This window comes from Mytilus californianus, unplaced genomic scaffold (assembly GCF_021869535.1).
Source record: "Mytilus californianus isolate M0D057914Y unplaced genomic scaffold, xbMytCali1.0.p SCAF_3, whole genome shotgun sequence".
NCBI lineage: Eukaryota > Metazoa > Mollusca > Bivalvia > Mytilida > Mytilidae > Mytilus > Mytilus californianus.
In genome coordinates, this window is record NW_026262679.1 from 66486892 (window position 1) to 66508521 (window position 21630).

A 21630-nucleotide genomic window follows, 5' to 3' on the forward strand; every position below is an offset into this window, starting at 1 on the left:
ATTTCAAATATTGAAAAATTTCAAGAAGTAATCTTTAATTGGACAGTATGCGCATTAGATTTGTAAAATCTTTGACCACATTTATTTATTTGTTATGCCAAATCTAACCGTGTATTTAGATTTTTAATTTTGGGTCCAGTTTTCAAATTGGTCTACATTAAGGTCCAAAGGGTCCAAAATTAAACTTTGTTTGATTTTAACAAAAATTGAATATATGGGGTTCTTTGATATGCTGAATCTAAACATGTATTTAGATTTTTGATTTTTGGCCCAGTTTTCAAGTTGGTCCAAATTGGGGTCCAAAATTAAACTTTGTTTGATTTCAACAAAAATTGAATATATGGGGTTCTTTGATATGCTGAATCTAACCATGTATTTAGATTTTTTATTTGTGGACCCCGCTATCAAATTGGTTCATATTGAGGTCAAAAGGGTCCAAAATTAAACTTTGTTTGATTTCAACAAAAATTGAATATATGGGGTTCTTTGATATGCTGAATCTAACCATGTAATTAGATTTTTGATTTTTGGGCCCCGTTATCAACTTTGTCCACATTGAGGTCAAAAGGGTCCAAAATTAAACTTAGTTTGATTTTAACAAAAATTGAATTCTTGGGGTTCTTTGATATGCTGAATCTAAAAATGTGTTTAGATTTTTGATAATGGGCCCAGTTTTCAAGTTGGTCCAAGTTTGGGTCCAAAATTAAACTTTGTTTGATTTCAACAAAAATTGAATATATGGGGTTCTTTGATATGCTGAATCTAAACATGTATTTAGATTTTTGATTTTTGGCCCAGTTTTCAAGTTGGTCCAAATTGGGGTCCAAAATTAAACTTTGTTTGATTTCAACAAAAATTGAATATATGGGGTTCTTTGATATGCTGAATCTAACCATGTATTTAGATTTTTTATTTGTGGACCCCGCTATCAAATTGGTTCATATTGAGGTCAAAAGGGTCCAAAATTAAACTTTGTTTGATTTCAACAAAAATTGAATATATGGGGTTCTTTGATATGCTGAATCTAACCATGTAATTAGATTTTTGATTTTTGGGCCCCGTTATCAACTTTGTCCACATTGAGGTCAAAAGGGTCCAAAATTAAACTTAGTTTGATTTTAACAAAAATTGAATTCTTGGGGTTCTTTGATATGCTGAATCTAAAAATGTGTTTAGATTTTTGATAATGGGCCCAGTTTTCAAGTTGGTCCAAGTTTGGGTCTAAAATTAAACTTTGTTTGATTTCAACAAAAATTGAATATATGGGGTTCTTTGATATGCTGAATCTAAACATGTATTTAGATTTTTGATTTTTGGCCCAGTTTTCAAGTTGGTCCAAATTGGGGTCCAAAATTAAACTTTGTTTGATTTCAACAAAAATTGAATATATGGGGTTCTTTGATATACTGAATCTAACCATGTATTTAGATTTTTTATTTGTGGACCCCGCTATCAAATTGGTTCATATTGAGGTCAAAAGGGTCCAAAATTAAGCTTTGTTTGATTTCAACAAAAATTGAATATATGGGGTTATTTGATATGCTGAATCTAACCATGTATTTAGATTTTTGATATTTGGGCCCCGTTATCAACTTTGTCCACATTGAGGTCAAAAGGGTCCAAAATTAAACTTAGTTTGATTTTAACAAAAATTGAATTCTTGGGGTTCTTTGATATGCTGAATCTAAACATGTGTTTAGATTTTTGATAATGGGCCCAGTTTTCAAGTTGGTCCAAGTTGGGGTCCAAAATTAAACTTTGTTTGATTTCAACAAAAATTGAATATATGGGGTTCTTTGATATGCTGAATCTAAACATGTATTCAGATTTTAGATTTTTGGCCCAGTTTTCAAGTTGGTCCAAATTGGGGTCCAAAATTAAACTTTGTTTGATTTCAACAAAAATTGAATATATGGGGTTCTTTGATATGCTGAATCTTACCATGTATTTAGATTTTTTATTTGTGGGCCGCTATCAAATTGGTTCATATTGAGGTCAAAAGGGTCCAAAATTAAACTTTGTTTGATTTCATCAAAAATTGAATTCTTGGGGTTCTTTGATATGCCAAATCTAACCGTGTTTTTAGATTTTTAATTTTGGGTCCCATTTTTAAATTGGTCTACATTAAGGTCCAAAGGGTCCAAAATTAAACTTAGTTTGATTTTAACAAAAATTGAATTCTTGGGGTTCTTTGATATGCTGAATCTAAACATGTGTTTAGATTTTTGTTTATGGGACCAGTTTTCAAGTTTGTCCAAGGTGGGGTCCAAAATTAAACTTTGTTTGATTTCAACAAAAATTGAATATATGGGGTTCTTTGATATGCTGAATCTAACCATGTATTTTGATTTTGGAAATTGGACCATAATAGGTAAATTAAAAAAATTGAAGTTCTTAGACCACATTCTTTCTGTGTCAGAAACTTATGCTGTGTCAAATATTTAATCACAATCCAAATTCAGAGCTGTATCAAGCTTGAATGTTGTGTCCATACTTGCCCCAACTGTTCAGGGTTCGACCTCTGCGGTCGTATCAAGCTGCGCCCAGCGAAGCATTTTATTTGAAGATATTTTTTTTTATCACATAATTTTGAATTAAGTATTGTTCTGCACAGTTTGTAAAAATCCCAAAGTCATTATCATATCACAACAGGGAGTAAACTGATAATGAGAAATTAATCTTTAAAGACTGTTGGTTGGAGTCAGAAAATTCTAACTGTAGTGGTACCTTAACTGAATAAGATTATATAATAGTCACTTCCATATTTGAATAATTATCGGTTACATAATGCAAATAACTGGACTACACCTGAAGTTTGTCAGGTAAAACATATATACACTGTACCTGTGTGCATTTCACAACAAACGTAAAAAAACGACAATCCTACAAAACAAACATCCTTCTCACAAGTCAAATATTTGACAGACCTGTGTGTTGTTTTTTTTTTAGATGAACACCTTAACATTTCAAAACATTTATGGTTACACAAAATGTACTTTGTGCTCATTATGTGACAGTTTTGTCAAGTCTATTGAATTATAACTTACTTGTATATTCAGTATCATAAAAAGAGAAGGAAACTCATTACCTATTAATATAACCTCTGAAGTATTTTTAGAAAAAAAGTCCATATACAGATATGTTTTAAATAGTCATCGATGAAAAATCCTGAAGACCAATATATTGCTTGGGATGGTCTTTATTCCTGATAATTATTTAAACATCAGTCTGCTTTATTAATTTATAAGGACACATTAAAAGTGTAATTGTATATGCCAGTCTTGAAAAGTTTGTGGCCTACATATACAAGACTGGTATACATCATGTACTTTGGACTGTAAGTTGTGTTAATGGAAAATAGAGTATGATTGCCATGTGCTAAAGACCAAATACAAATGACGCAGTTGTTAGCAACTCTAGGTCGCCTCACAGCTTTCACCATGAAACTAATGATTGAAAACAAATTGCCATGGACTGTCCTAGGTGAAATGATAATTTCTTCAGTAAGACTCCAATGAGGGCTTTTAAAAATACAATTAGGTAGTAAGCAGATAGTTTGCCACAGGCTTCTCTGAGGCAAGGACTACTGGTGAGCCAAGCTTGATGAGTATTTCCTGTGCTCTTACAAGAGAAAATTCTCAGCAGATATAATGTAGTAGCACTTTCTTTGATATTTTTCAGGATCTCCAGAAGCACGGACTCCAAAAGACACAGCTGCAACAAGTGACAAGAGTTTACCAGGAAACTCAGATTCCCATTCTTCTGAACAACTTGATTTGTTAAATGATGATATGAAATTGTTTCCCTCAACTCCAGATGTGTCCAAAAATAAATCTGAAGAGACCGATGCACCTTGGATTGTGACCGTCAGCATGTTTTGGAATGACTTGCCTGCAATTATGTTGGAAAACTTACCATATTTACGTTTAGTTGACATTCATAAACAAATCCTTCCTGCCAAAGACACGGGTATTTTGAAAAAACGATGCCAGCTTTTGGGAATTGTTGTTAAAAATTGTTCAGAAATGCAAAGATATTTCCTTGTTCAGTATGGAAGGGCATTTAATTCCAAAAGCAACCTAATAATAAGTAAAGTGGATGCAGAGTTTTTAATTGGATATTATGTGAATCCAGTGACTAAATTACCAAGGTCATCAGAAGACCATCCGCAGCCAAAAGTTAAGCCAACTAAAGTCTCCAGACCAAGATCAAGGCCACCAAGTAGAACTGACAGGTAAATAGACAATATTGATGTTAAAATTACTGAATTATATTAGGACATGCTTTTTAATCTTCCAGCATCATCATTAAAGGTGGGAGAGGCAGAAATAGAACTGAAAGTAACTCCTTTTGATTTGATGATTTTTATACCCCCATCTATGACGTCATGTATCATAGTATACGTCTGTCTGACTGCTACCAATTCATCATAAAATAGCTAGAGAACGCTTTGATCATATTTAATAAATATTTGAATAGGTTGAAGATAGCTCACATACTAAATCCAGTATTGAAACTTCACACTATTTTTGGGATTGGTAGAAGTATGCTACCTTATGATTTTAAAAGTTTGTTTTATGCCCCAGCCTTAGAGGAGGGGGCATTAAGCTTTACCCTTGTCTCTCTGTACGTCCGTCCTTCCGTATGTCCCAACATGTTATGCCTCAACCAAATTTATGAAACTTATACACAATGCACCAAACACAGATCAAGTTCAACTTTGGATGGTGTCACTTTCACCGTTCTCGTGTTATGTCCCTTTATAAATGAAAAAAATTGCTAAATTTGCTGTTTCTGCACTCTTACTTTAGTTTGCCTCAACCAAATGTTATAAAACTTTTACACAATGCTTATTACCACTAATCACAGTTCAAGTTCGAATTTAGGCGGCGTCACTTTCACCGTTCTAGAGTTATGTAACTTATGTTCCTTTGTAAATGGAAAAATTTCTAAATTTGCTGTATATTTACAAACGGGGGCATTGATCAGCTCTGTCTCATGGACACATTCTTTATTAAGTCTCCCAAACGAAGTTTGGGAAGACTTATTGTTTTTGCTCAGTTCTTATTATTATTATTCTTCTTCTTCTTCTTCTTCTTCTTCTTCTTCTTCTTCTTCTTCTTCTTCTTCCGCCGCTTTTAAATTTTAACTTGTCCGCACCCGTTCTCCAAAACCGCTTGTCAGATTAACTTAGGGTTTCACAATATGTTAGACTAACATGTCTAGTGGTGCAATCAGGGTTTTGTTTGTGCAATGGGGTTTATAAAGGGGTACTTTGAGGGGCAAAAAGAAAAGAGGGTTTTACTATAGAACCCTATGGGATTTTATTTTTTAAAATTTTCAAATGATTATAAATTGAAAACCGTTTGTGATAGACACAATCTTTTTAATTGAAAATGTTCTAAATGATAAAGCCCATTAAATGAAATACAGGGTTAGTCCCCAGGGGTCACCCCCACCCCCTGCCATTTAAGAAAGTTCTAATACCTTGTAAGTGTTCAAGATCCCCACCCCTAAACCATATATATTCTGGTTTGTCATGCTAAGATGGTTTGAATGATATACAGGGTTAGTCCCCAGGGGTCATCACGACCCCCTGCCATTTGAGAAAGTTCTAATATCTTGTAAATGGTCGAGATCCCCACCCCTAAATCAGGGCCTAATCTAGGATTTTGAAGAGGGAGAAGTGACTTCTCCTTCCATTAGAGAGAAGGGAGAAGTGGTCAATTTCTTGGAGAAGTGAGATTCCATTACCTTTTCGGTTGCATCGTGTTTTCATGATTATCACTAAGGAAATTGTTTTAACTTCAATAAAAGATATACTTGCAGTTTTTTCATATGTTATTGTACACCATGTATATATAGAAAGTTCTTAATAAAAAGGTTTAGACAATTTATAGTTGTTATTTATTTATTGATACCATTGTGTTGAACTGTTCTAAATAAAATTTGTTGATTGGGACATGAGGGAGTAGCCTAGTAATATTATCATGATTTTGATGCATTAAATTCATGTGCATCTGCCTCAATTTATTTTTAAAACTCCAGAAAAATATGATTCCCAGTTTACCTGATGAATTTTACATGACTGGGAATTTAATTTACATCACCACTTGTCATTATTTTGTAAATCATTATTGAATGTCCAGGACATTGTGTTAGTTGTAAATTGAGATTATCGTTAAAGATTGTAAGTCTATGAATGAAAATATCTTTCAATCGCATATTAATTATCCGATAAAGAGCTAATTTCTATAATTTTTTTGAAATATCATCCATATCAACGAAGTGGTCATGAGAAAAAATCCACTGCTGATCACAATCTGGTCGAGTGTCGTACGTTTGCAATCACATTATCCATCAGCTGTCTTTCTACCTTTTATATTTCAATTTTTATTCAATGAATATAATAAATCTACCGTTAATTCCCACCTTTAACCTACCGAATAGTAAAATTGATCGACTCGTGTAAGTAATAAAAATAAAACAAATCAGCTGAGTGATTACGCAACATCCTCAGATGAAAATCATCGTAAAATGATAACTTAAACATACGGTCAGTTTTCCGTTTGAACAGTTTTGAAAGTTATATCCGAGGATGTTCAAAGTCGCCGTTGTATTTATTTAATTTGATCGTTGACAGTATTAGTCCTGTGTCGTTTCGAAAATCTCGATTTTCCTTGTCAGCCGCCATTTTTTTACCTGTGAGACTTGTCAATCACAAGTTGTCTCCCTTTTACCGATTTTGATAGCGATTTGACTTCGCTATGAAGTCAGTCGGCTGGCGAGATTTAGCGATTTTCAAAATTCTTTGGCGACTTAAATCGTCATTTCGCCGGCAAGATTATGGCCTGCCCTAAATCATATATATTCTGGTTTGTCATGATAAAGCACATCAAATGTAATACAGGGTTAGTCCCCAGGGGTCACCCCCACCCCCTGCCATTTAAGAAAGTTCTAATATCTTCTAAGTGGTCAAGATCCCCACCCCTAAACCATATATATTCTGGTTTGTCATGCTAAGATGGTTTGAATGATATACAGGGTTAGTCCCCAGGGGTCATCCCGACCCCCTGCCATTTGAGAAAGTTCAAATATCTTGTAAATGGTCGAGATCCCCACCCCTTAACCATATATATTCTGGTTTGTCATGCTAAGATGGTTTGAATGAAATACAGGGTTAGTCCCCAGGGGTCACCCCACCCCCTGCCATTTAAGAAAGTTCTAATACCTTGTAAGTGGTCAAGATCCCCACCCCTAAACCATATATATTCTGGTTTGTCATGCTGAGATGATTCGAATGATATACAGGGTTAGTCCCCAGGGGTCATCCCGACCCCCTGCCATTTGAGAAAGTTCTAATATCTTGTAAATGGTTGAGATCCCCACCCCTAAACCATATATATTCTGGTTTTTCATGATAAAGCACATCAAATGAAATACAGGGTTAGTCCCCAGGGGTCACCCCCACCCCCTGCAATTTAAGAAAGTTCTAATATCTTTTAAGTGGTCAAGATCCCCACCCATAAACCATATATATTCTGGTTTGTCATGCTAAGATGGTTTGAATGATATACAGGGTTAGTCCCCAGGGGTCATCCCGACCCCCTGCCATTTGAGAAAGTTCTAATATCTTGTAAATGGTTGAGATCCCCACCCCTAAACCATATATATTCTGGTTTGTCATGATAAAGCACATCAAATGAAATACAGGGTTAGTCCCCATGGGTCATCCCGACCCCCTGCCATTTGAGAAAGTTCTAATATCTTGTAAATGGTCAAGATCCCCACCCCTAAACCATATATATTCCTATTTGTCATGTCTCGAACATTTGAATGACGTATACGGTCAGTCCCCAGGGGTTCCCCCCACCCCCAATGTTCTTATATCTTGTAAATGGTTGAGATCCCCACCCCTAAACCATATATATTCCTGTTCCTCATGTAATGAACATTTGAATGACGTATAGGGCCAGTCCCCAGGGGTTCCTCCCCACCCCCAATGTTCTAGTATCTTGTAAATGGTCCAGATCCCCACCCCTAAACCATATATATTCTGGTTTGTCATGCCAAGATGATTTGAATGATATACAAGGTTAGTCCCCAGGCATCACTAATGCATATAACTTTACTGGACCAAACCAATTTTCACTGGATGTGGCCCAATGTCAGGCGACCCTGGGAATTACGAATTATGGGAGCTTCGTTTGGGAGACTTCGTAACAGCATCCTGTTACAATCATTTCTTGTTTATAAAGAATTTGTCATTCCAGGGTTAGGCATATAAATATTTAAGGGATTTTAATCATCAGGTTTGAGTTAGTATTTAAAATGTCACACTCAAACTCATCAAGTACATGGTGATGTATGCTTGAATCCATTTCTTAAAACTTTTAAGATTGATTTTTAAGAAAGCTCTGTTTCGATTTAAAAAAAATCAGATTGGTTTTTTAGAGGTTATTGAACTTTAACCCTCAAATTTAAGCCTTTTGTCACATGCTGTGCACTAATTTGAGAGTATATTGGATAAATTTAATTTTCTTCAAATTTTACATTGTTGTTTGTATCAGTGAAATAAAGTTAATATTGTTATATGCCATTGGATATCCTCCAGCAAGTTTTCTGCAGGGCTATTTTCCTTACTTATGAATTAATGTCCTCTACAATATTATACTAAAGTCTTTTTTTTTTACAAACTCAATATCCATTTGACGAGCATATGATACCTTGTACTCACATTGCACAGCTGTTTATTCATTGTTCTAAATGTAATGAAAAGGCTGAACTGCCATAGAACATGTAAATGCAAATATGATCTCTTGCAAATTAAAAATCTCACTGTGACTAATTAGATTTTACACATGACGAGATCAACTTCAACATTTTTTTGTTCAAGCAGTTCTTTTTCTAGATAATTACATATGCTTTTCATGGGTCTTGAGTCAGTCAAATTTAAGATGTCTAAGTCAAAATCAAATTTTCTAATTTTTGGAAGAAAAATTGAAAATTACTTATTTTGCTTTCATTCTGCCATTAGCATGACAAACATGACAATGTATGAACAAAATCAATATACAGCTTTGCACAGTTAGTAAAACTGATATTTAACAAATTTGGGTATCCTGTACTAAATGGGTTTGTCATGATTGTTTGGTAATCACCTGTCACCTTTACTTACACCTCGTTAGTTCATTTTTGTATTTTTGTAGTTTTTTTGACCAAAATATCAAGATGAAAAAATATGTTGATTGTCAATTTACTAATTATGTAATAAACTACATCATCTATCCTTGCTTAGAAGGATTGTTTAAATTTATTTACTAAAAAAAACACAAATTTTAATACATAGAAATATTAAATTTTGTGTGAAAAGATTATGAGATAAAAAAAAACTTATCATCGAATGTTACTATCAATTTGATTCTTGTCAAGCTTGCGAGACATAGTGATCTTATGTTCTGTTGTCTCCTTTGTTAACATTAAGATCTGGACAGTCTGTGGTTTAAAAAAATTTTGAGATGTGATTTGATTGCCAATGTGACAAAGTATCCACCACATTGCATAGATATTGATTTTAAAATATTTTATGTTACTTTTTGCAGTTTGATTAAATTAATGTTTAAATAATTTTACAATGAACATCAAACAAAAGGAGTAATTCATCAAAATCATTTGACAAAAATAGCTGTGTTAACACCAAGAAATTTGCTCTTGAGTACATACAAACCTGTACTGGAAAAGTATTAAAGCCTGTCTGGACCTACACATGTAGATAATATATACGCATGATAAAAGTTATATGCATTTTGTGTTTCCTACTAGGCCTTAAATTCCATTAGCACAGTTTTGTCTGTTCTTTATATACACGTAAAAGTATGGACTAAACTTAAGGTGGTAACAAACACTTTGACTAAAATTAATTTGACTTGTTTAATTTTCATAAAATTTTGACAAAATATTAACCTTGACCCTTTGACAAAAATATACAAATTTCAAAAAATTTTAACCACACATTTTTCATTGGATATATAGCAGTTTGACAATTACTAATTTTGATCATTGAGAAGCTTAATATTTCCTTAACAATAGAATGTGATTAAAACATTCAGCTGATTTTTATACGACCGCCAAAAAATTTTGCGGTCGTATATTGGTATGACGTTGGCGTCGTCGTCGTCCGAAGACGCATTAGTTTTCGCACTCTAACTTAAGTTTAAGTGAATGGATCTCTATGAAATTTCACCATAAGGTTCAATACAACAAAAGGAAGGTGGGGATTGATTTTGGGGGTTATGGTACCAACAGTTAAGGAATTAGGGGCCAAAAATAAGCATTTTCTAGTTTCCAGACAATAACTGTGGAACGGTGTATGGATCTCTCTGAAATTATACTACAAGTTTCCATACCACAAAGGGATGGTTAGGATTTGCTTTGGGGGGTTATGGCTCAAACCGTTTAAGAATTAGGGGCAAAAAAGGGGGAAAAACAAGGTTGTCCTGGTTAATGGACAAATACTTTAGTACAAAACATAATTTAAAGCAGTGTAAGGGAGATAAATCAAATACATCATTGAAATTATCTCCCTTACACTGCTTTTAAATTATGTATAAAGTAATGGTTAATGAACAATTAAGATAATTTAAAACAGTGTAAGGGAGGTAATCCAAATACAACGTTTTGGTTACTTCCCTTACACTGCTTTTAAATTATGTTTAAAGAAATGCATATTTATAAAGGAAGACCAGTAAAAATATCTGCAAATTTTGCATCTTTTTTTTTAACAAAAAAATCCATATGAAAGATTTGACACTATATTTTAAATTCTATTATAAAATAGATTAAGTTAGCACTATGGTAAATTTAAATGGATAATTATGGTTTGGGGAAAAAAAGGGGGGGGGGGGGGGTAAAAAGAAATTGTGGGTGGTCAATTTTTTCTCATTTCAGATTTCAGAAATTAAAAAGAATTATTCTTCAAATATTATTTTTTTTTCAAATTTCAAATATTGAAAAATTTCAAGAAGTAATCTTTAATTGCACAGTATGGCGCATTAGATTTGTAAAATCTTTGACCACATTTATTTATTTGTTATGCCGAATCTAACCGTGTATTTAGATTTTTAATTTTGGATCCAGTTTTCAAATTGGTCTACATTAAGGTCCAAAGGGTCCAAAATTAAACTTTGTTTGATTTTAACAAAAATTGAATTCTTGGGGTTCTTTGATATGCTGAATCTAACCATGTAATTAGATTTTTGATTTTTGGGCCCCGTTATCAACTTTGTCCACATTGAGGTCAAAAGGGTCCAAAATTAACAAAGTTTAATTTTGGACCCAAACTTGGACCAACTTGAAAACTGGGCCCATTATCAAAAATCTAAACACATTTTTAGATTCAGCATATCAAAGAACCCCAAGAATTCAATTTTTGTTAAAATCAAACTAAGTTTAATTTTGGACCCTTTTGACCTCAATGTGGACAAAGTTGATAACGGGGCCCAAAAATCAAAAATCTAATTACATGGTTAGATTCAGCATATCAAAGAACCCCATATATTCAATTTTTGTTGAAATCAAACAAAGTTTAATTTTGGACCCTTTTGACCTCAATATGAACCAATTTGATAGCGGGGTCCACAAATAAAAAATCTAAATACATGGTTAGATTCAGCATATCAAAGAACCCCATATATTCAATTTTTGTTGAAATCAAACAAAGTTTAATTTTGGACCCCAATTTGGACCAACTTGAAAACTGGGCCAAAAATCAAAAATCTAAATACATGTTTAGATTCAGCAATCAAAGAACCCCATATATTCAATTTTTGTTAAAATCAAACAAAGTTTAATTTTGGACCCTTTGGACCTTAATGTAGACCAATTTGAAAACTGGACCCAAAATTAAAAATCTAAATACACGGTTAGATTTGGCATAACAAATAAATAAATGTGGTCAAAGATTTTACAAATCTAATGCGCATACTGTCCAATTAAAGATTACTTCTTGAAATTTTTCAATATTTGAAATTTGAAAAAAAAATAATATTTGAAGAATAATTCTTTTTAATTTCTGAAATCTGAAATGAGAAAAAATTGACCCCCCACAATTTCTTTAAACCCCCCCCCCCCCCCCCCCCCTTTTTTTCCCCAAAAAAATTCTTTCCCTCAAGATATGGTCATAATCTCAATTCAAATTTCCAATGGAGTTTGCAACCATAATTACCCATTTAAATCTACCATAGTGCTAAATTTCCCAATTCACCAGACTTAAACTCAAAACAGTGTTTGTTTATACAATTTTTATATATCATCCATGTTTTAATAAAGGTTCATAATAACCACTGAAAGAATAAAATGCTTCGCTGGGCGCAGCTTGATACGACCGCAGAGGTCGAACCCTGAACAGTTGGGGCAAGTATGGACACAACATTCAAGCTTGATACAGCTCTGAATTTGGATTGTGATTAAATATTTGACACAGCATAGGTTTCTGACACAGAAAGAATGTGGTCTAAAAACTTCAATTTTTTTAATTTACCTATTATGGTCCAATGTCCAAAATCAAAATACATGGTTAGATTCAGCATATCAAAGTACCCCAAGAATTCAATTTTTGTTAAAATCAAACTAAGTTTAATTTTGGACCCTTTGGACCTTAATGTAGACCAATTTAAAAAACGGGACCCAAAATTAAAAATCTAAAAACACGGTTAGATTTGGCATATCAAAGAACCCCAATAATTCAATTTTTGATGAAATCAAACAAAGTTTAATTTTGGACCCTTTTGACCTCAATATGAACCAATTTGATAGCAGGCCCACAAATAAAAAATCTAAATACATGGTAAGATTCAGCATATCAAAGAACCCCATATATTCAATTTTTGTTGAAATCAAACAAAGTTTAATTTTGGACCCCAATTTGGACCAACTTGAAAACTGGGCCACAAATAAAAAATCTAAATACATGGTAAGATTCAGCATATCAAAGAACCCCATATATTCAATTTTTGTTGAAATCAAACAAAGTTTAATTTTGGACCCCAGTTTGGACCAACTTGAAAACTGGGCCAAAAATCAAAAATCTAAATACATGTTTAGATTCAGCATATCAAAGAACCCCATATATTCAATTTTTGTTGAAATCAAACAAAGTTTTATTTTGGACCCCAACTTGGACCAACTTGAAAACTGGGCCCATAATCAAAAATCTAAACAAAAATTGAATATATGGGATTCTTTGATATGCTGAATCTTACCATGTATTTAGATTTTTTATTTGTGGGCCCGCTATCAAATTGGTTCATATTGAGGTCAAAAGGGTCCAAAATTAAACTTTGTTTGATTTCATCAAAAATTGAATTATTGGGGTTCTTTGATATGCCAAATCTAACCGCGTATTTAGATTTGTAATTTTGGGTCCCATTTTTTAAATTGGTCTACATTAAGGTCCAAAGGGTTCAAAATTAAACTTAGTTTGATTTTAACAAAAATTGAATTCTTGGGGTTCTTTGATATGCTGAATCTAAACATGTGGTTAGATTTTTGATTATGGGCCCAGTTTTCAAGTTGGTCCAAGTTGGGGTCCAAAATAAAACTTTGTTTGATTTCAACAAAAATTGAATATATGGGGTTCTTTGATATGCTGAATCTAAACATGTATTTAGATTTTTGATTTTTGGCCCAGTTTTCAAGTTGGTCCAAACTGGGGTCCAAAATTAAACTTTGTTTGATTTCAACAAAAATTGAATATATGGGGTTCTTTGATATGCTGAATCTTACCATGTATTTAGATTTTTTATTTGTGGCCCAGTTTTCAAGTTGGTCCAAATTGGGGTCCAAAATTAAACTTTGTTTGATTTCAACAAAAATTGAATATATGGGGTTCTTTGATATGCTGAATCTTACCATGTATTTAGATTTTTTATTTGTGGGCCTGCTATCAAATTGGTTCATATTGAGGTCAAAAGGGTCCAAAATTAAACTTTGTTTGATTTCATCAAAAATTGAATTATTGGGGTTCTTTGATATGCCAAGTCTAACCGTGTTTTTAGATTTTTAATTTTGGGTCCCGTTTTTTAAATTGGTCTACATTAAGGTCCAAAGGGTCCAAAATTAAACTTAGTTTGATTTTAACAAAAATTGAATTCTTGGGGTACTTTGATATGCTGAATCTAACCATGTATTTTGATTTTGGACATTGGACCATAATAGGTAAATTAAAAAAATTGAAGTTTTTAGACCACATTCTTTCTGTGTCAGAAACCTATGCTGTGTCAAATATTTAATCACAATCCAAATTCAGAGCTGTATCAAGCTTGAATGTTGTGTCCATACTTGCCCCAACTGTTCAGGGTTCGACCTCTGCGGTCGTATCAAGCTGCGCCCAGCGAAGCATTTTATTCTTTCAGTGGTTATTATGAACCTTTATTAAAACATGGATGATATATAAAAATTGTATAAACAAACACTGTTTTGAGTTTAAGTCTGGTGAATTGGGAAATTTAGTGATTTACACATTGAATTCAGAAAGCAGAAAAATCTTCTTGTTTTTAATTTACATTTAGCCTAGTAAAGACCTTTTTTGGACCAAACCAGGAAAAATATTAAGTAGAAAATACTAAAGAAAAAAGATAAGGCTATGGCTACCATGCAGATAAAAAGAAAAACGATGCCAAACCTTCCCCCATAAAATCAGTTCGAAAAGGTCTTAACTCATCAGATGATTACATTATACATATAGCAAAAACTAACAAAAACACAAAAGACACAAAGTACAGATCTGATTATACTCACAGTTACTGAAAGCTAGTTCAAAGCTAATAACAACTAATAAAAAAATTATGTATCTATGACTTCAATATCAATTAGTACACATCCAACATCCAATGGAATAAGTTCAAAGACGTCATTAATATGTTAACCCTTTCCAGGCGAACGATGCCTTGAGGCATCGCCACTCATTTCGCAGAATTTGAAAGGATCATTTTCAGTTGTGTTTATTTAGACTTATAAGTTGTAAATTTGACTGTGGAATAGTTATTTCCATACAACTTTGATTAAGGAACACTCGAAATTGTTAACTACCGTTTTTTATGTGAAATTAGCAGTTGAAAGGCAATACTAGTAATAAAAAAACGGTCACAAAAAAATGATAATTTCGTGTATCCAACGTCATTTTTCTCGCACAAAAGGTTTTAAAACACCAAAAAATGGTAATGTCATTTATAACTAACCATTTAGCTACAATCCTTACACACTAAAATGTATCACCATCGAGTTTGACACCGATTTGTACAGAAACAACGAAGATACGAACGTATTTCCAAAAACGTCACTTCTTCTCCCTGCACATTGGCAAATTAATTCAGGCAAGACAACCTGTGCACGAAATTTGAACAGGCCACATAAAGTCGCGGAAAAAAAACAAATCAGTAAGGAAAGTGTTAATAGTCAGCAAAAAACGATGCCTTGTGCAATGACAAAATATAGGTATCAACAGATTATAGGACAGTGAATATACATATGTGTATTACAATAATATTTAGTTGGTTTTTAATCTATTGAAAATCAATATTTGTACTAATAAAAACAATATTCAAAGATCTAGTTAAAGTTTTCAGTTGGTTACTCTAATGAATAAGTTCATGGACATGGTATAAAAAAAGTTTGTATTAAAGATTTTAAGTGTAAACTTTAATATACATGTATTAACGATATGTTTCTTTTAAATTTTATCTTGAATTTATTTTAAATTTTTTTCAGTGAGAAGACAAGGACACTTGTTCCTCAGAAAAAACCTCCAGTTATAGCAGAGCCACCTCCTCCAGTGCCACTTGGGCGGACACGTCATAAGAAGATCAATTTTCTTGAATTACTGAAGGGTGATTCTAACAGCAATTCCACAGAAAATTCTGTTACGGAACATGTAGAAGAAAAGAAATCAGAAGGAAGCATTTCTGTCGTAGTGGTACAACCACCAGTCGGTTGGAAAAAATCAGACTCGTCAGTTAAAAAAGTTGATGTAGGAAAGAAAACTGTTAAACGCTTGCATTCAGGAAGTGAAATATACAAAAAGAAATCAGAAGAATGTCAGACAATGGATTCTATGGGTGATGATGATATTGAGAATAGAAATCTGACATGGCTCTGTAAAAAAAGGCAAAAGATTCCATTAAAAGTGAATAAAAAGGTCAAGAAACCAGGTTCACTAAAAGTAAAGTGGACAATTTTTAACAAAGCAAGTCGGAAAAACTTGATTAAGAAAAAGAAACAGAGGGAGGTATTATCTGTTGTGCATAAAGATATTTTACCTAATAACAGTCATTTAAACAATATACAGCCAGGCAATGTGTTCATGGATTTATATAACAATGAAAATTCTTTATGTGTTCGTTGTTGCACATGTAACAAGATATTTTCAATAGATGCTTTCCTCTCACATCAGCATGATAATGGGGGTGATGGAAAACTGATTTCCGTGGTTAATCCACAAAGTTTAAGTCTCAGGGATGCATCAGAATCACAAAAGAAAATTTGGCGCAATTTTCAGCTTAAAAGGAAACGATTCAATAACAATAAAATAACATCAGTTCAAAATGGGTTACCTAAAATACAAATTGTTGAAAGACAAAATGATTTAGAGAAAAGAACTCTGATTGTTAAACCTCCATCAAACAAATCATTGCGTATCAGTTCTAGGAAGCGTAAACAAAAACAATTGTATCCCATCGAAAACTATTCTTATAGTTCTGTTGGAAAGCATGAAGGACACGATACATCACCTTCACCCAACAAAATCATCAAAGTTTCTGATGCTTTAGCTGATAATGTCGTCACAGAGTCAAATGGACCAATATTAACAAGTTTCACTGCCTTAGAACATGATTTGTGATTGTGTACATGTAAAGAATGTATAGATACTTAGATGTATGTTATAAGTGGTTTTCTTGTTCTGTTATGTAAGGATTTTTTTTCTTCGTTAGATATCCAAACGTCATAGATGGTCTCATAGCATACCCTACCCCAAATGCTAGGTTTTGAACATGTTTATTATTCAAAATATTGCAATCAAATTATTTGATACTGTTAGATACCATAGTTTTCCAAGTCATAACAATATTTTTATACTTAATTCCTGGTCTTTTTAAACATTTTTTATGGTCATTTGATCTATTCTGGAAAAGATACCTTAAAAGGTCTACCATCTTCAAACAGTGGGGACTTTTTTGTGCATTTTTATAAATGGATCTGATGTAATATTGTAATATTAGAAATATAAAACTTTTTTTTAATTTCTGACACGAAAAACCAAGAAAAAATACATATCCATGTAAAATTTCAGTATTTAATATTTTCCAAAGGGATGAGCACAGTAAAATTCAGGTGAATGCGATAATCTGAAACATATTTTTTCTTGGTGTTAAAACTGATAGGAACAAAAATGCAAAAAGATAAAATGAATATTCTAGAAAAGATAACAGATTTTAAAACGTGTTTAAAATGCTTGTATAAACATGATAAACATGTATTGAACAAAATCAATGATTCATGATTGAAGTTTTAAACATATAGCATGTGATCACTGATGGCAAATCAATGATATTTATTGTAAGAGTTTAATAGTCTAAATATTGATATTTCTTGGGATCAAGTACATTCTAATATTGTTATATTATGAATTTATATTGTTTAACAAATATTACTACATTGGTACTATGAAATGTATGACTACCCTACATTATTAGTACATATGAGTTAAAGTCATTATCATTGTTTGCAGATCAGATGTACGTAAGATCACAGTCGTTTACTATCAGCTTAAAATAATCACTGAATATTGTTTACTAAAAGATGGGTTGTTACATGAATACATACATGTACATGCATTGATTTAAGTTCACAATTACATTGTAGTTATTTCCACACAATGGTTACAAGCTGTGTCAATAGTATTGTGAAAAATGCAATAGTCCTGGAATTTGACGTAAAAATTACCATGTAAAATATTATCAGCATAAATTAATTTACATGATAAAAAAAATCCTTAATCTTTTACCCTCACACATGTAAAATGAACTGAGTTGAAAAAAATTCTTAAACATATTGCTTGTTGAGTTTTACGTAGTCATGAGTGTAATAATAAGTAAGGATAAAATAGTGCTTGTGCTCATCTTAAATGTTTGCTTGTTGAATAAATTAAAAACAGTCTTGTTATTCATACTGCATAATTGTGTGCACTGCTATTTAGACTTTTGTCAGTCTACATGCAAATTTATTAATAAATCTATGCTTTTCTATTTTTTAGCTTTTCTGACAATTTCAGTTAGCTTTTGATTTCATATGTGTCTATTCTTTATTAGATTTTTAATTTTGGACATATTGTTATAATATATAAGAAGTAGCTTAAATTTTTTAAAGCATAATTTACAATAGATGGTATTTGATTGACACAATTTGAGCAAGAGTTACTTCCCTTTTGCCACCATGTTGTAAGTGTGCAAATAAACGTTTATCCAAGGGAAATAACTCAAACTCAAATTGCGTCTTTCAAAACTGATCTCTAGGATGTTTATTGGTAGACCTATCAAACTGTACAGATAACACAGTGTCTTGTAAATCTCAAAGTTATTATTGATACAAATGCCCAGGTCAAAAATGACAAAATTCATTCCCTATCCAAGCTTAACTTTAGATGTGTAGTGCAGAATGACAGACCAAATGTGATGTTGCTATATAAAATTGTGTTATATTACAATGATTACACTATTAGTAAATAATGTTGACTTATTGTAACCTGTCAGCCTTTGAGTAGCTGTATATTTCATAACAACAAATTAACGAAAGTAAAATTCTAACTGGAAGTTAATTTAGGTTATATGCTGCAGAATTATAGTTATTATTAATATTAATAATTAAATACATTTGTAGGAAACATACTTATATAATAAATAATGCTGACATATTGGTATGTGTGTTAATTAATTTATGGTACCACAACAAACAGTTTAGTAATATTTTTGAAAGTTTTCACTTAAATTGGTTTTAGTTTTATCATGTTATTAAGCATTTATGAGGCATTTTGAATTATACTGACAGATTTTTAGGTTGAAATTATTGTAACTATATTCATTAAAGTTCTTTATAATTTAAACAAAATTTCACAATTTTATAAACATTACGATGATAGTAAAATATGTTATTAATTATATCATGTTATTACATTTGGTTTAGTTTGGTAAGCATTTAAGTGTTGTTTATTTTCTTCAATTGTGCATCAGGAGTTATTAAAGTATGATATATATATATCAGAACATAAAGATTGATTAAAAGGGATATTACCTGTAAATAGTGTTATAATTGTGTACCATATTGTAATTAGAACCTGTCAAATACTTATGTTGTATTGGATTAGTGCTGAATCATGTTCTTATTGTTTCTTTTTTCTGTGAAAAAGTGGTAAACATTTGAAATGGAATAAAGTTTTTTTCAACCAATATTTGATTTTTTATATTACTAAATTTAAGCTGCTGTTGCAGAAAAGTAAAAGGTTTTTGTCTCACCTTTGACAAAAGTCGCAGAATGCAATACATAGGAATTACAATCTAGCGAAGGTGGTGACAACGCAAACAATTTGTGTAAAGCTTTTTATCTCAAAAATTAGAAGACTTGGATGCTTCATACCCTTTATTCAGATACCTTATCTTATAAAGTTTCTATCTCAATTGAAAATTAGGAGATGTGATATGATTGTCATTGAGACTACTATCCACCAAAGTTCAAATGAAGTGGATGTAAGCAATTATAGGCAGCCTTCAACAATGAGAAAAACACATACTGTATAGTCGGCTATAAAAGGTCTCAGACATAAAAAAAATGAAACAATTCAATTGAGAAAAACTAACAGCCTAATTTATAACAAAAATATTTACGAAAAACAAATATGACAGAAATAAACCAATGACAGCCACTGAACCACAGACTCCCGACTTGGGACAGGCACATATGGAAGCTGTGGTCACATGTGGTAACATAGTACATATGTTCAGTAGGACATGAACTTTTTTAAATCAATTGGTTTTGACCCAGATTAAGCATGGAAACGTGGCAGTGAGAGTGGGGCATCATGGTGTCCTATGTACACATATTCTTGGTTTCTCTGGTTTCCAATGTGTGGTACGTAAGCAAATCTAGGTTGCCTTGCCTAAAGGGCCTTGTGAGCTTTTGCCATCACTTTGTGTCATTCATTTGTCCATTCATAGTCCTTTATCCCTAAACTTTTCTTAAAAATTTAGAACAGTTTCCATTCAACTCAAATATTCTTATTGCATTGTATCAGTTTAATGCAAAGATGTCAGCTGAGCGATACAGGTTCATTGAAGCCTCTAGTTGGCAGTTCTTTGTTATTCTTTCAAAACTTCAAGAGCTAAGGTAAAAGTGTAATTTGAAAAAAAAAAATAACAGCATGTCAAGTTCTATCTTATATTGGCTATTGTTTTTATACGACCGCAAAAAAATTTTGTGGTCGTATATTGGTATAACGCTGGCGTCGTCGTCGTCCGGCGTCGTCGTCCGAATACATATTGGTTTTCGCACTCTAACTTTAGTTTAAGTGAATGGATCTTTTTGAAATTTGACCATAAGGTTAAATACCACAAAAGGAAGGTTGGGATTGATTTTGGGGGTTATGGTACCAACAGTTAAGGAATTAGGGGCCAAAAAGGGGCCAAAAATGAGCATTTTCTAGTTTCCAGACAATAACTGTGGAACGGTGTATGGATCTCTCTGAAATTATACTACAAGTTTCCATACCACAAAGGGATGGTTAGGATTTGCTTTGGGGGGTTATGGCTCAAACCGTTTAGGAATTAGGGGTAAAAAAGGGGGAAAAACAAGGTTGTCCTGGTTAATGGACAAATACTTTAGTACAAAACATAATTTAAAGCAGTGTAAGGGAGATAAATCAAATACATCATTGAAATTATCTCCCTTACACTGCTTTTAAATTATGTATAAAGTAATGGTTAATGAACAATAAAGATAATCTAAAACAGTGTAAGGGAGGTAATCCAAATACAACGTTTTGGTTACTTCCCTTACACTGCTTTTAAATTATGTTTAAAGAAATGCATATTTATGAAGGAAGACCAGTAAAAATATCTGCAAATGTTTTCATCTTTTTTTTTTACAAAAAAATCCATATGAAAGATTTGACACTATATTTTTATTAATTCTATTATAAAATAGATTAAGTTAGCACTATGGTAGATTTAAATGGGTAATTATGGTTGCAAACTCCATTGGAAATTTGAATTGAGATTATGACCATATCTTGAGGGAAAGAATTTTTTTGGGGAAAAAAAGGGGGGGGGGGGTTTAAAGAAATTGTGGGGGGTCAATTTTTTCTCATTTCAGATTTCAGAAATTAAAAAGAATTATTCTTCAAATATTATTTTTTTTTCAAATTTCAAATATTGAAAAATTTCAAGAAGTAATCTTTAATTGGACAGTATGCGCATTAGATTTGTAAAATCTTTGACCACATTTATTTATTTGTTTTGCCAAATCTAACCGTGTATTTAGATTTTTAATTTTGGGTCCAGTTTTCAAATTGGTCTACATTAAGGTCCA

At 32.3% G+C, this 21630-nt stretch overlaps 1 protein-coding gene across 3 annotated transcripts in view; it reads left to right on the top strand.

Moving 5' to 3' along the window:
• Positions 1 to 21630, top strand: part of LOC127733113 (uncharacterized) — a 53393-nt gene that overhangs the window by 21422 nt on the left and 10341 nt on the right. Inside the window, exons 3-4 of one of the 3 annotated variants that reach the window (XM_052242398.1) lie at positions 3682 to 4234; positions 15766 to 19496. The exons of 1 other annotated variant lie outside the window; for it this stretch is intronic. In XM_052242398.1, the coding sequence (XP_052098358.1) occupies positions 3682 to 4234; positions 15766 to 16894 (1682 nt within the window). In that variant the 3' untranslated portion in view covers positions 16895 to 19496. Of the gene's footprint in view, positions 1 to 3681; positions 4235 to 15765; positions 19497 to 21630 lie in introns of those variants that run through there. One more of the 3 variants, XM_052242400.1, reaches the window with a different exon arrangement.